The following is a 16806-nucleotide window of genomic DNA, read 5'->3' on the forward strand; positions in this document are numbered from 1 at the left end:
TGATGGTGTGGGGAAGGATGGCTAGGACAAGGGGAATCCACTTGTTATGAACTGAATTTTGTCCACCCAAAATACGTGTTGTTCATCCTAACCACTATGGCTGTGGTTATCAAGCCATGTGGGAATGGGGTGTCTTTGTTATGATAATGAGGCAGAATTAGTATAGGGTGTATCTGGAGTCAATCTCTTTTGAGATATAAAAGAGATTAAACAAGTGAGCAATGGAGATGGGGTAAAACAGATGCCAAGACACATGGAGATCTCCAAGGAACCAGGAAGCAGAGCTGAAGAGACAAGAACCATCCTCCAGAGCTGACAGAGATTGACTTCCCATAGAGCTGGTGCTCTGAATTTGGACTACTAGCCTCCTAAATTGTGAGAGAATAAATTTCTCTTTGTTAAAGCCATCCACTTGTGATATTTCTGTAATGGCAGCACTAGAGAACTAAGACACCCTTTGGCAAGCTACCATGCCACCCTTCAGTGTATTCTCCTCTCTCTTCTGTTCCTGTCCAGTGATTCTCACTGAGCCATTTTTCCTGCTTCTACTTTCTACAAGTATGTGCTGAGCAGATAATCCTAGAAGCTGGACTATATGAAGAAGAACATGGCATCAAGATTGGAGGGAGAATCATTAACAACCTGTGATACGCTGATGACACAACTTTGCTTGCTGCAAGTGAGCATGACTTGAAGCACTTACTGATGAAGACTGAAGAATACAGCCTGCAGTATAGATTACATGTCAATATAAAGAAAACAAAAATCCTCACAACTGGACTTACACAGCATCACGATAAATGGAGAAAAGATTGAGGTTATCAAAGACTTCACATTGTTTTGTTCTACAATTGACGCTAATGGAAGCAGCAGTCAGGACATCAGATGATGTATAGCATTGAGCAAGTTGGCTACAAAAGACCTCTTTCAAGTGCTGAAGAGCAAAGATGTCTCCTTGAGGACCAGGGTGTGCCTGACACAAGCCATGATATTTTCAATCGCCTCATATGCATGTGAGAGCTGGACAATGGATAAGGAAGACCGAAGAAGAATTGATGCTTCTGAGTTGTGCTGGTGAAGAATGCTGAAACTACCATGGACTGCTAAAAGATCTAACAAATCTGTCCTGGAGGAAGTGCAGCTAGAATGCTCCTTAGAAGCAAGAGTGGCCACACTACGTCTCACCTACTTTGGTCATGTTGTCAGAAGGGGCCATTCCCTGGAGAAGGATGTCATGCTTGGAAAGGTGGAGGGTTGATGAAAGAGGGGAAGGCCCTCAGTGAGATGGACTGACACAATGCCTGTAGTGATGGGCTCGAGTACAGCAGGGATCGCAGAGCTGGCACGGACCAGGTGGTGTTTCGCTCTGCTGTGCATGGGGTCGCTATGAGTTGAAGACGACTCGAGGACACCTAACGACAACAGCAACAATTTTCTACAAACCTTTTTTCCTGATAAAAGTTTGTGTTAATTGAATAAATGTGAGGAGTGTGTTTTGTGTTGCAGTGCAGGGCATTTCATGACATAAAGTGTCTAAGATTAACCTTTGAAATCCTTAATCTGTGCAGTTTTAGAAAAGATGTCACAACCATGCTGATATCCAATCTTATTTTCTAGGGTGGTGGTTACTTGTAAAGCTTGTAAGAGTTTCATTATATTTATAATTCATCCTTTCACCTTTACAGAATGGTCTTTTGACAATAATTGCACAACTCTCTTGGGTTTCTGTTTCCTGGCTTGACAGCCAAATCTATAGAATTTTAAATGATTGATGCTTTCTAATTTTTCACCACTTGAGGTTTGTATAATCTGAGGTTTGAAGATATTTGGCAATAATAATACCTTGCATTATACACCACTGAAACCGGCTCTAAGGTCACACATGACCACCAAACCCACTGGTGTCTTCCTAGTTTCTGCCAGCTGACTGTTGGAAGTGACTCAAGACCCAGAGGAAACCAGTTTAAATGAAAAATCTAGGGAAGGAGGATTACAGGCATGGTTGCTTGGTTTCAGGAACTCAAACAATGTTGTGAGAATTCAGTCTCTTTCCATCTCTCCTTCACGTTCTCTGTGTTGGCTCAGTTCACAGGAAGTCCATTTCCTGTGTTCCCTAGATGGCTTCTGGAAGCCTTTTGTTTGTATCTCCCTGAGTTCAAGACCAGGAGCCCTGGAGCAGTGGTTAAGAGCTTGGGCTGCCAACCTAAAGGTGGGCAATTTGAACTCACCAGCTGCTCTGCAGGAAAAAGATGTGGCAGCCTGCTTCTGTAAAGATTACAGCTCTAGAAACCTTATGGGACAGTTCTACACTGTATAATAGAGTCACTAGGAATCAACTTGACAGCAGTGGGTTTTTAGGGGGTATTCAAGACCAGTAGAAAAGAATAAATCTCTGTTCTGTTCAACCTAACAAAAGTTTGGGATTGGTTCTCATTGGGACATGTCTTGTTTTCTTGGTACGGCCAGAATGCTCCTTAGAAGCTGAGATGGTGAGACTTCATTTCAAATACCTTGGACATGTTGTCAGGAGGGACCTGTCCCTGGAGAAGGAATCCTGCTAGGTAAAGTAGAGTGTCAGCGAAAAAGAGGAAGACCTTCCATGAGATGGATTGACAAGGTGGCTGCAACAATGGTCTCAGACATACTAACAATTGGAACGATGGTGCAGGACCAGGCAGTGTTTTCTTCTGTTTTATATAGGGTCACTATCCTCGGAAGGAATGGGCAATCCTACTTCCGTAGCGCTACTGCCTCGGAAACCCAAGGAGGGGTCGCTATGAGTCGGGGCCGACTCGACGGCACATAACAACAACAACAACAACATATGAGGAGGAATGGGAGCTCTGGTAGCATAGTGCCTAAGGCACTTGACTGCTAACCAGAAGGCTAGCGGTTCAAACCCACCAGCCACTCCTCGGAAGGAAGAAGGGGCAATCTACTTCCGTAGTGATACTGCCTCGGAAACCCAAGGAGCGGTCACTACGAGTCGGATCCGACTCGACGGTACATAACAACAACAACAAATGAGGAGGAACCAACTTGACATTAAAAACAGTTTTCTGGGAACACATGCCCATCACTGAGCCCAACATATGGCTGGGAGGATGCCCTACCATGACTGGCAGAGCCAAGGTGAGCAGCTTAGTCCCAGAGCTGCAGGTCCCATTGGTTCCAAGGCAAGTGCCCTGAGAATGTGGGTGGGCATTCCCCTCCAAAGAAATAGACCAGGATAAGGACGAGGATATATGCTGGAGCACAGTTGTTCACCTCTCTCTCCACCCCTCTGCACCATTTAATCCTGTGGCCCTTCCTGAAATGCTGCATTCCTCCTTCTATCACAGTGCTCCTTTCTGCTTCTCTGTCTTTGCTTCTTCTTCCTACCTGTAAGTAAAGTGTAGCCATGGTTCAGTCTGACTCTAACTCTCCTAGCTTAACCAAGGGGATCCTACATACCTGAACTTGCCATCTCCTCCTCTGGGCCCCTCCAACTCTCCAGCAGGCCATTTCCTCTGCCCACCCCTTGTGTCTACACACTCCTATCTTCTGCCTCCTGCTTCAAATGCATCTTTGTGAATATTCACATCTAGCTTTCTGCAAGCGAGAAATACACATTCTCCCTTCCCTCCAGACTCTTCACCCTCTCTCAAAGATAGGCTGTGTGATTGCCACTGGCCCTTTGCTTCCTGAAGGGGAACTTCTGTTTGTCTTCATCATTTAGCCCTATCCAGTCTTAACCAGAATCAGTCCTTACAAAGCTGGTATCTGCTAAATGAATCTGTATAGCACCTCCCATGTATTCACATGTATTCCCACTCACCATCAGATTTGCTCCTCAAGGCCAATCTGGAGGGAAGATCAGGACAAGTATCATCTCTCAGCTTTCTCTATTAGAAAACAGAGGAACCAACAGGGTAAAAGATTTAACCGAGGACTCTAAGCTAGTTTTGGGGGAAAGTTGCAACTAAAAACTTAGATCTTCACAATGAAGTAATTTTTCTTTTCTTTCTTTTTCTTTTTTTTTTTTTTTTTTTTTTTTTTGATTTGGGTGAAGATTTACAGAGCAAATTCACTTTCCATACAGCAGTTCACATATACTTTGTCTCATGTCATTGACCACAGTTTACCACAATGCAACAGCTCCCCTCCCACATCCTCCCCATAGTTACCTCTTCCCAGTGTCCATCCCTCCATACTCTCCTGCGCCCTGAGCTGTCTCCCTGTGCATAAGCAGCCCTTCCTTCTCCCATGATTGTTCTCTCTAGGGCGTGTGTCTAGTTGAGGTAAATGTTTAACTCACTTGCCTATACTTTGTTTGGCTGGAAACCACAGGTGTGGGTTCAATTCCAGACCTGAAGGGCAGCTCGGGGCCATAGTCTCAGTGGTTCCACCAGGCTCTATTGGACCAGCAAACCTGGTCCCCACCTTTTTTTTTTTTTTTTTTTTGCCAATGAGTAATTTTTCCACGAGAAAAAGCTTACTGGTATGTGTTGCATCATTGAAAGCTGGAGAATAATTGATTCAAAACAAAACAACCCACAAACCCATTGCCATCAAGTCGATTGTGTCTTGTAGTGACTCCATAGGACAGAGTGGAACTGCCCCCATAGAGTTTCCAAGGCTGTAAATCTTCATGGAAGCAGACACATCTTTCTTTGCCAGGTGGGTTCCAACAGTGGACTGTTGTTTTATCAGCCAAGCGCTTAACAACGAAGTCAGTTTACTTCAAACAGATTTTTGTCTGAGGTTTCGTACACACTCTGCCGGTTGGTGAAAGTGTCTAAAGATTTGGTCCTCATATAAGAATAAATACTTAAGAGGAAGTCCGGACCAAGCGGCTCTGTTCTTGTTCAGGTCGTACCGGCATTTTTGTTGTGGCTGCTCCTGGCGGTGGCGGTCTCTCTCCTCCCCTGCCCTGCCCTCCTCTCTCCTCCCTGACTTAGTACACACTCTGCACCAAGCGAAGCGATAAAGTGGATTTATTTCCCCCGAGTGCCCTTTCTCCTGATGGAAAACACATGTCCCTCACATTTAAAACTCCCAGATTCCCTTCCACTGACTTACAGTCCTGGATGGCGAACGACTACCCTGCCAGCGCCAGGACCTTTGGGGTCTGAGTGTGAAGGCCGGACTGTGCAGATCTCCTGTTTTGCCCGGGCTTTCGGCTCCAGCCCAGCCCAGCCGTGGGTGGAGCCGCACAAGGATCCCGTTCCTCAACCCGGCCCAGGCCGCGGGGCTTGGGAAGCGCCCGACGTTTGCAGCGCTGTCTGGGACTGGGGACTGTCGGCCGGGCCCTTGGGAGACCGTGACCTCCGCTCAAGCAGGCCAGCCCCGCGCGCCCCTTGCCATGGCTGCACCGCCGCCGCTCCTGATCCGCGGGGGTCGCGTGGTCAACGAAGACTTCTCGCAGGTGGCCGACGTGCTGGTGGAGCACGGCGTGGTGCAGGCGCTCGGCCCCGACCTGCTGCCTCCCGGGGGCGCGCCTGCGGGACTGCGGGTCCTCGACGCCCGGGGCAAACTCGTCCTGCCCGGCGGCATCGACACGCACACGCACATGCAGTTCCCCTTCATGGGCTCGCGCTCTGTGGACGACTTCTACCAGGGCACCAAGGTACGCGCGCGACGCGCCCTGCTCCCGCGGGTGCCCGGGGCCCTAGGCTTGCGCAGCGGGAAGGGACTAGGGGTGCAAGCGAAGGCGGTGGGGCCACAGCTTGAAGTCAAACCGGAACGAGATAAGGTGAAAAAGCTAAGTGAGGTTTCATTTCTTGCAGCCAGAACGGGGGGTTTTACGTTTAAGCGAAGAATGAGGAAATTATACAAATTCAATGAAATTCTGAGAAGTTGGCTGCATACGCATTACGGGCCTAGGTCAGATCTTGGCGAGGAAGTTGCTGACCGACTGACTCCTCGCTTGTCTTAGAGGTCCTTCTGGAAACTGAAGACGTAGTTTTCATCGCTTCCCTTATTTTTAGTTCCTTAACAGGAGCTTTTTGGCTCCTGGAGCTGAACTTATTAGGGGACGGGGTGAAAGGGTGTATGAGCACAGCTCATCTTTGCGCATGCTTCAGGGTGAGTATGTAAACTGAGAAAAAAAAAAAAACAAAAACACTTCAGGAAGTGTTAGCCTCCAAACAACAGCTGTTACAAAGATTAGCCAACCAGATACACGCCCTTTTCTGATGCTGATCTTCGGGTTTGCTATTAACCCAGCTAAGTGTGTTCTTCCCTCCCTGCCTTGTCCCCTGCCTGTCGCTAGGGGGTGGGGAGGTGTGGCGCAGAAGTGAGGCGCAGCGGATTCTTCCTGCCGAGGCCTCTCCTTCCGGGGGCCCTGCTGACATCTGTCCAGTCTTGGCTAAGCTAGAGGCGCTCCACTCTTGAATGGAGGGTTTGAGGAGTTTAAGGCACCTGTGCCTCTCCAGCCACTCCTCGGAAGGAAGATGGGGCAATCTACTTCCGTAGTGATACTGCCTCGGAAACCCAAGGAGGGGTCGCTATGAGTCGGGTCTGACGCGAGGGTACATAACAAGTCTTTCCTCTCATCGCTCTTTGTCCTTTGAACCTTAAGGACCTCATTCTCGCTGGTGTTGTGAAACCAGGCAATTTCCCAAGCCTTTCACGAGATCTATGCAATCTTTTCCTTAATTCTGCATCACCCCTCATTTCTCCCCCTCTTCCAGCTTCAGCCACAATCAGATGAAAAAATCCATCCACCTCAAGTCTCTGAAATAGGGCCTGTGTGGTATGGAAAGCCCAACCCGCCCATAATCTTTGACCCCAATCCAAATCCTGACTGGGTTTTAGGAGAGAACATATTCCAGACATGAAGGCTCTCACATTCCCAACCAGGTGGCCTCTCCACGCATCTCTTCTACATCTTGCCTCAAGGACATCAGATATGAACCGTGATGGTGTAGGAGGGTGGCCTGACCACTAAAAACCCAAACCAAACCCATTACTCTAATCGGATTTTAAGGCTGTAATCTCTAAGGAAGCAGACTTTATCTTTTCTCCCACAGAGATCTCTGACCTTTTGGTTAGCAGCTGAGTGCTTTAACTATACTGTACCACAGAGCTGCTTTGGGTTTTCCTAGGTACCAAGAAAGGAGCTCTGGTGCCATAGTGCCTAAGGCATTTGACTGCTGACCAGAAGGTTGGCGGTTCAAACCCAACAGCCACTCAGTGGAAGGAAGACTGGGCAATCACTTCTGTAAAGATTTACAGCCTCAGAAACCCAAAGGGAGTCACTATGAGTCACAGTCGACTCGATGGCAATGAGTTTGGTTTTTGGGGTTAGGTAGCAAAAACAAAACAACCAAACCAATTGCTGTGGAGTCCATTCCAACTCATAGTGACCCTATAAGGCAGAGTAGAACTGCCCCTATAGGGTTTCCCAGGTTGCAAATCTTTACAGAAGCAGGCTGCCACATCTTTCTCTGGGGGGTCTCTGGGGGGTGACTGACTGACCTTTTAATTAGCAGCTGAGCAGTTAACCACTGCCAACAGGGCCCCTTTCTCTAGGCACAAAGGCCTAGAAATTGGGGTCAATGAGAGAAACTTAATGTTTCCCCAAAGCTCCTAAAGACAGTTTGAGGAGATAGGAAAGTCACAAAATTAAAACTCTACTCTCAACCAAAGCCAAACCCATGCTCCTTGTGTTTTGCATTGTGGGGCTGCATTGAGAGAGAAAGGTGAAGGAGAGTTGATGTTCTTAAAGTCAAGGATCTGGGCTTGAGGTTTTCTCAAGGGTCAGGCCTTGATGTATGAAACAGGTGGGTTTAGTCCAAGTATAGTCTCTGCAGCCTTTTACAGCAGTGTAATAGGGGAAAAGAGACCCCAGATTCAAACAGGTTCAATAGAGACACCCTTATTAAGCCTTGGACAGGACAAAGAGAAAACAGGAAATCATCCAGGATGAGGGAAACCATCAGCATGTACACAATGCAGAAATTCGCTGGAGTCCACCAAGTCATGGCCACGTGGCTATTATATATGATTGAAAAAAGAGAGACTTGTCACAAAATTATGATCAGTGGCAGACTGAGGCATCACTGTTGCAGGTGGGACTACAGAAGTGGAGAAAAGATGGGTTCCAGGATTGGTTCTGGGCTTTGACTACCTGGCTAGATGGTGGTCGGGATGTGACTTGTGACCATGCAGCCTGAATCTTAGCCACAAGGTGGATAAAACAATACCAAGAACCCAACCTTAATTTAAATTAGAAAAGGACACCCTCAGGCAAGTTCCCTATTCTTTGTGTGAGCATAGTCTACGTTCAACCACATCCTTCCTGAAGGCAAACTGCCCCTCCCTGGGTTTGTCCTGGAGCTTGTCTGTGCATGGCCACAACGCTGGTTTATGGTCAAAAAGAACCCAAATGACTTCTGAAACTCATGTCAAACCTCAAAATGGAGTTAGGGCTCCCACTGCACACCACAGCCTTCCACAACCCCAAGTGCTTTAGAATTTACACTCTAATACGACAATAGTTACTTTAGCTACTATCCTAGTTTCTGATGATTTACTCTTCTTATACTCCTCTTCACCCCATGTTCCCCATCCTTTATGACTGACTTGAATGTTTACAAGAAAAAAGAAAGCAAGGAGATTGGACCTGATGAGAAAGGTCTGGACAAGGCCCCTCACGTCACTATTTGGAAAGCTGCTTCCTAGTTACTAATTACCACCCCTGATCATCAAGTCAATGATCAAAGTCTTGTAGGACAGGCTAATATCTGTTTGAAATTTGGCAAACTTTTGTTTTGAATATTCGTTTTTCCCTTTGTAAAAAATGAAATATACTAAATGTTGACTAATGTTGTAAACATTAACTTAAATTTTTGATATCATGATTAGTATAGAAAATTGGATAAAATAATATAAAAGTGAAAGAAGAAGAATATTATCCATAACCTCTCACTCAATGAAAAACAATGATTGGTCTATTGTACTTAGGTTTTTAATATATATTATTGTACATAGTTGAGATCATATTGTGTATATATCTATGAATGTGTGTGTCTATGGGAGCTCTGGTGGCATAGGACATAAGGCATTTGACTGCTAACCAGAAGACTGGTGGTTCAAACCCACCACCTAACCACTCCTTGGAAGGAAGGTTGGGCAATCTACTTCTGTAGTGATACTGCCTCAGAAACCCAAGGAGGGGTCGCGATAAGTCAGATCTGACTCAATGGCAGTGAGGTTTTTTTTTTTTTTTTTTTTGTGTGTGTGTGTGTGTGTGTCTATACCTATAATATAAATATTGTACCTGCTATTTTCAGGTATAGTATAGACACTTGCCATCTCAGACTCATCATTAACAAGTGCTGTGAAGATGGCAGGGCATTCCACTGACACCCCATTTGCAAGGTGAGGACCTGTGATTTCTAACCATCAGTTACCTGGCACACTAGCATCATTTTCCCTCTAACACCTGAGCAGAAGTTTTCGAGTCTCTGTCACTGTCTCTTTCTCTCTCTCTTGTCAGGGTCACAGATGAAGTTTCTAGGACAGGCAGTTGGAATGCTGTGGGGTGAGACATGCCCCTGGGCCCTGGGAGGTGGTTCTTACTCTTGCTATCTCTTCCTTGGGCATTCTGGAACTTCAAGTGTGAATAGCTTGACATTTCCATACTGAGAAGCCGGTCCTTGTGGCATTCAGTAGTCTGTTGTCAACATCTGAAAGGCTTTATCTAACCTCTGATTCTCTAGCTGTTACTGTGCTTAAAAGCTGTCAAAACATTCAACAAAAATAGCCTGTTCTTCATGATGTTAGGATTCAAAGCAGACAATGTTATGGTCACAGATGTTATTATTAGGTGCCATCAAGTGGGTTCCAACTCATAGACTCTATGTACAAAGTAATGGAACACTGTCCAGTCCTGCACTATTGTTCTGGTTCCCTAGTGCCACTCTGACAAGAATATACCACAAATGGGATGGCTTAAACAAACAGGCGTTTATTCTTACAATTTGGAGGCTTTAAGTCCAAGTTCAAAGTGCCAGGCTCTAGGGGCTGGGTGAAAGCCCCTCAACCTTGGGGTCCCGCTCTGCCTCCTGCTCATGGCCCACTGGAGCTAGAGGTGTTTCTTCACTCAGACAGCTTGCTGGCTGCTGAGGCTGAGAAGTCCCAAGGTGGACAAGTAAAAAGGCACAGTCCCAATGTTACCAAACCACATGGCAGGCCATTAACTTAAGTCCATTGTAAGTCCCAAGGTCGGCAGAGCATAGCAGGCTGCTGAGCAACGACATGGCTACATGCAGGGTACAAGCATGCCATAGACTAGAGACCATTCCCAAAGCTTCTCCTTAAATTCAGGAAGCAGACCACATCCCAAAGGCAGCTACTTAGCTGCTTGTGGCAAATCCCACCATGGAGTTGATTGGCAGTCTCATCATGGGGAATAATTACTACCAGCTGCCCAGCCACTCAACCAGGCCCAGCCAAGTTGACACACAAACATAACCACCACAACTATGTTTGAGCCCATTGTTGCAGCCACTGTGTCAGTCCATCTCATTGAGGGTCTTCCTCTTTTTCACTGACCCTCTACTTTACCAGCACGATGTCCTTCTCCAGGGACTGGACCCTCCTGATAACATGTTCAAAGTATGTAAGCTCTCTTTCCATTCTCACTTCTAAGAAGCAGTCTGGCTGTACATCTTCCAAAACAGATTTGTACGTTCTTCTGGCAGTCCGTGGTACATTCGGTATTCTTTGCCCACACTATAATTCAAATGCATCGACTCTTCTTCAGTCTTCTTATTCATTGTCCAGCTTTCACATGCCTATGAAGCAGTACCTTGGTCCTCAAAATGACATCTTTGCTTTTTAACTCTTTAAAGAGGGCTTTGCAGCAGATTTGTCCAATGCAAGAAATAATTTGATTTCTTGACTGCTGCTTCTATGACGTTGATTGTGGATCCAAGTAAATTGACAACTTCATTTTTTTTTTTTTTTTCAATTTAGCAATGTTTCTTTTCAATGTATTATGTTGCTTGTTGGTGCAGTTATGAGGACTTTTGTTTATGTTGAGGTGTAATCCATACTGAAGTCTTTGATTTTCATCAGTAAGTGCTTTAAATTCTCTTCACTTTCAGCAAGCAAGGTTATGTCATCTGCATATCACAGGTGTTAGACTCTTCCTCCAATCCTGAAGCCACGTTCTTCTTCATATAGTCCAGCTATTCAGATTATTTGCTCAGCAAACAGACTGAATAATTATGATGAAATGATACAACCCTGACACATATCTTTCCTGATTTTAAACCACACAGTATCCTCTTGTTCTGTTGGAAGAACTGCCTCTTGATCTTTGTACAAATTCTGCATGGTCAGAGATACTAAGGTCAAAGACTTAGCAAATACCAAATTCATATTGAATACTAAAAAGTACTCACAAAGGAGCTGAGTTTGACAAATCAACTTCAAGATACACACCTCTGTTCCCAGAAACACATGAGGTGCCATAAAAGAGAACTGCATGCATAAATACAGATACACATGAACATTTAAATATTGGCCTGAGAGTTCTGGAAGGAAGACATTATGGAATTATTTTGTCCCCTTCCTAGAGTCTTCACAGTAATTCCCAAGACAATGTTTATGGAGTCTCTGGCTTAGGGAAAAAAGAGGCAAAGAAACCTTTAGTAAATGCTAGTTGTGTAACATATTAATCTTGGGGGAGGGGGAACCTTCTTTTAATAATGATAAGTGTTATGCATTGAATTATGTCCCCCAAAAATATGCATTGTAAATCCTAACCCCTGTTCCTGTGGTTATAATCCCATTTGGGAATGGTTTTCCTTTTTATGCTAATTAGATGGTGTTAGTGTACATGTTTGCATCCATAAAGATTTACAGTCTTGGAAACTCTATGGGGGCAGTTTTACTCTGTCCTGTAGGTTTGCTATGAGTTGGAATTGACTTGATGGCAGTGGGTTTAGTGTAGGGTGTGTTTAAGTCAATCTGTTTTGAGGCATAAAAGAGCAAATTAGGCATAGAGAAGCAGGCTGGCCACCTGAGGATCGCCAAGGAAAAGGGATCTTCCTCCAGCTGACAGAGAGCGAGCCATCACCCTAATTCTGACTTATAGTCTCCTAACTAAGGCATTTGACTGCTAACCAGAAGACTGGCAGTTCAAACCCACCAGCCATTCCTCAGAAGGCAGGTTGGGCAATCTATTTCCATAGTGATATCACCTCGGAAACCCAAGGAGGGGTTGCTATGAGTCGGATCTGACTGGAGGAATTTTTTTTTTTTTTTTTTCCATTTAACTGTGAGAAAATAAATTTCTGTTTGTTAAAAACAGCCATTTATGTTAAAACCAGCCAGTTATAAGTAACTATGATTTTACTTATTATTAATAACGGTAAGTAACATTTGTTTTCGGTTCCTTGGTGCCACAAACAGTTAAGCCCTCATTACTAACTGAAAGGCTGGTGGTTCGAACCCACCTAGAGGCACCTTGTAAGACAAGACTGGTGATCTGCTTCCAAAAGGTCACAGTGTTGAACATCCTATGCAGCAGTCCTAGCTGCTCACACAGGGTTGCCATGAGTCAGAACTGATTGGATGGCAACTTACAGCAACAACAACAACAACAACAACAACAACAACATCTATTCGATCAAGCACTTGCTATGTACCAGGCACTGTGCTAAGCTGTGCATTGTCTCCCCACAATGCCAGGTACCATCATCTACTTTTTACAGTTGAGGAAATCGAAACTTAACTCACCTGCTTAAGGTTGTATAGCTAGTAGGTGGCAGAATGACTCTTCAAACCCAGAGCCTTCTGACTCCATTGCTAGAGCTCTTATGTACTAGGCCCTAACCCTTTTTGAAGTGATGATTGAAAAAATGTCTAATTTTTTAGATTGGTCAGGGTGACGAGCAATGTGTGAGAAAGTTGTTTAAGATGCATGGTAATGGGAGATGGCATTTCTCAAAAAATGGAACAGCCACATCCTTAAGAAATCCTTTTTACTTTCCCAAAGCTGGAGGCAGTTAAGGTTATCAAAGTAAATACACATCGCAGAGATTCATTTTGTGAGACATTTGTACGTGCATTTATAGTCGCATCAGCTCCAAGGACACAGAAATGGGCACTTAAAGTGCAGAAAGCTATAAAGTAGAAATGATATATCATGCTTTCAAGAGATGGGCCTGAAAGGTTAGACCAATAGCTGTTAGCTTCCTGCATTCACCAGGCTGATCGTTTATAATATCTGGCAAGTAAAAGGCACACTGTTTGTGCTATTCTATTTATTGATCACCAGATTGTGATCAATAAAATATAGGCCAACCAAAGGTTACATATTTTGTAAATCTCATTCCTGTCAGAGGTTGGTTTAAAGTCTATAATTGATTTACTCAATCACAGGTGAAGCTTTTCTCTCTGATGTAACCAATGGCAATAATGTCCATCTTTAGAGAAATCACATTTCATTTTGTGGATCTCTACTAGGTGTACAGTCGATTTCCAGTAAGTCAGTGTGCAGGAGGAAGCACCATGGGATTTTTTATTCAAATGAATTTTGCAAATTACATAAACGTGAAGGAATTACGACCTTGCCTTTATTACATGCAGTGATAAGAGTGAATTACAAGAACCCAGCCAGTTTTCAAATATATATAGTTATATTCAGACATGTATGGAGTTGATGGACTTGCATTAAGAATCTAGCAACATCAGTAGCTGGCAGAGGGATCAACTGAAAAAAAAAATAGGGAAAACATGTGGCACTTTTTTGGTTTTGATAAAGGACAAAAAGGCCTCAAAATTATTGAGAAGGGAAATTATACTTTGTTTTGGAATCTTTTGGTAAAATGCCACAAATGTGATTACTTACAATAAGGCCGGGCAGTCTGTGTGATTAAGCACACATCGATGGCCTTATTTGTAGAGCATCCTCACCTTGTGGGAGAGCCGTTTCAGAAAACTTGGTGGCTGACCAAATTCCATCTCCTATTGCATGCTGGGGCTCTGGGCTGGCTTCAGTTGTTGTTGTAGCTCTATGGTTGACTGTGTGACCTTGGGTAAGTCACGCACTCTCAGGGTTGTCACCATTTCCTTAGCTGTAAAATGAGGAGTTGGTTAGAAGAACAACTTTAATTAAGATATGTATTTTTAAATAGTTATGAAAATGATATATATTCATCATCTAACCCTTAGCAAAATGCTGAAACACAGTTACTCTTTTTTGTTTGTTGTTTTTAAATGGTGTCTTTAAAAAGGACAATACAGTAGAGTATTTAAAAAAATATTTACATCACTTTTGTTAACATTTTTAACATTTCAGTACCTATATTTTCAGTTTTTGTTTGTTTGTTTTTGCCATATACATATTTTTTTTCTTTTACCAAATTATGCATACTGTGTATAGTCAGCTTTTTTTGTTAAACATTTCGTGTGTTCTTAAATGTTATTGGAGAATGTGATTTTCATAGCTCCTGTTGGGCGCTCCAAGGCTGAGCCTCAGATCTTTGTTGATAGCCTTAGTACATCAGGCCTCCATTTCTACCCATGTGTGAAATCACAGACTGGATGTTCCACAAGCACTACGTTCAATATGCTCCAAACTCAGCACATTCCAACCCAACTTACCCTCTTTGCTTAGTGCGTGGCCCGTTTTTCACCCCCTGTTCTCCAAATTGGTAATGGCTCCACTGTCTTTCTCAGCTTTGGACATTTCAGTGGTTTCCAGTTTTTAGTTGGTATATAAATAATGCTGTGATAAACATCTTTGTATGTAAGTCATTCATATTCTTTATGTTTGCCTTAGAAATCATCTCCAGGGTGGAATTACTAAAACAATGGACATTAGACACATTTAAAAGGTGTTTGATACGTCCAGATTTCTCTTCAATTTATTCTCCGACTGGCAACATGTTCTATACACATTTCATTGCAGCCTAGCCAACAGTGGATGCAAATTTTTAGAATAATCTTTATCACCATCCAATAGGAAAATAAAGAATTTCTTAATTTTTTAATAAGCATTTGTTTAGTTACTGGTGAGGCTGAGCTTTGAACTTCTTGCATTGTTAATAATTTGCCTGTTCCAGCTGAAAGGGTTTGCAATTCCATGACTTCCTTGAATGGCTATTTACTTATTACAAAGTTTACCTTTTGATTAATCAAAAGGATGAAAACAACCCTCTAGTAGATTAATTCGAAACCACTTCATATTAAATAGGGCTTTGGCCCTATGTAGAGTTTGTGTTAGGAATTCTTTCATAGAACTTTATAGAATCTAGACTTGTGCTCACATTTGAGTACACCTCATTTGTCTGGTCTGAGTATTCTCAATGTATGACAGACCAAAAACCAAACCCACTGCCATCAAGTCAATTCCGACTCATAGCAACCTCCACTGGGTTTCCAAGGCTGTAAATCTTTATGGAAGTAGATTGCCCTGTCTTCCTCCCATGGAGTGGCTGTCTGACAGAGGCAGTCTAGAAATTAAGGTCTCCATGATGGTGCCATCTAATCCACCCACTGCCATTGAGTTGATTTTGACTCATAGTGACCCCCATTGGGTTTCCAAGGTGGTAAATCTTTACAGAAGCAGATTGCCCAGTCTTGCTTCTGCGCAGTGGCTGGCAGGTTTTAACTACTAACCTTCTGGTTAGCAGTCAGATGCTTTAGGCACTGTGCTAGCAAAGTTCCTTAATAATTCCTAACTAAGGAATTTCAACTACCACCATATGTCAATTTGCTGTACTGCAGTGGCTTGCGTTTCGCTACGATGTTGGAAGCTATGTCATTATTAGCTCAAATACCAGCAGGGTTACCCCATGGTGAACAGGCTTCAGTGGCGGTTTCAGACTGACAGACTAGGGAGAAAGGCCTGGTGAACTACTTCTGAAAATTAACCATTGAAAACCCCCTGGAGCACATCAGAATATTGTTTGATAGAATGCTGGAAAATGAGTGCCCTAGGTTAGAAGGAACCAAAAATACACGGCGGCCACAACAATGGATGTGAACATGCCACCGATTATGAAGATGGCACAAGACCAGGTACCATTCCATCCTGTTGTACGTGAGATCACTATGCATCAGGGCTGGCTTGATGGCAGCTAAATGCAACAAGCAGGAATTTTAAAGTTAATGTTTAGGTTCCATGAATCAGATGTATCTTGTAAACCTGTGACACTCCCCCCAAAATCCAAACCTGTTGCTGTCTAGATGATTCCAACTCATAGTGACCCCATGGCACAGTGGTTAAGTGCTTGGCTGCCAACCAAAAAGTTGGCATTTTGAACTCACTAGGGGTCCGAAAGATTATAGCCTCGGTGGAATGACCTACCCCAGGGCAATGCACCCGCCTACTCTAGGGAAATGCACCCCTGAGATCAAGCAGCCATGAGACACCAGAGGGGCAGCATTCACGCAGAGGGAAACTGGGCAGACAGGAATGCGTAGTTAACAAGGGCCCAGGGAAGGGGTAGTCACAGGGAAGGGAAGAAAGAGAAGGAGAGTTTTTTGTGGTTGGGGATAGTAATCAGGACGTGAAGTCAAATGTGCATGAACTTTGAATGTAAAACAAATGGGCTTTGTAAATTTACACCCAAAGCACAATAACATTAAAAAAAAAAAAAAGATCATAGCCTTGGAAACTGTATGGGAACAGTTCTGCTCTATCCAACAGATATAAGTTGGATGAAACCCATAAAGTGCCAGGTATTGTGGTATGCATGTGTAGGGGGGCATTGTTGTTGTTGCTGTTAAGTGCTGTCAAGTCGTTTCCGACTCATAGCGACCCCATGCACAGCAGAATGAAACACTGCCCGATCCCGCGCC

At 44.0% G+C, this 16806-nt stretch overlaps 1 protein-coding gene across 1 annotated transcript in view; it reads left to right on the top strand.

Annotated features, from left to right (window-relative positions):
- The first annotated feature begins 5344 nt into the window (after positions 1-5344).
- The window catches only part of DPYS (dihydropyrimidinase), a 99124-nt gene continuing 87662 nt past the window's right edge, over positions 5345-16806 (top strand). Inside the window, 1 exon segment of the mRNA XM_007934786.2 lies at positions 5345-5608. Within this exon segment, the coding sequence (XP_007932977.2) occupies positions 5345-5608 (264 nt within the window).

This window comes from Orycteropus afer, unplaced genomic scaffold (genome assembly GCF_000298275.1).
Source record: "Orycteropus afer afer isolate SDZICR_OR568_19922 unplaced genomic scaffold, OryAfe1.0 scaffold00021, whole genome shotgun sequence".
In the NCBI taxonomy this organism is placed as follows: domain Eukaryota; kingdom Metazoa; phylum Chordata; class Mammalia; order Tubulidentata; family Orycteropodidae; genus Orycteropus; species Orycteropus afer.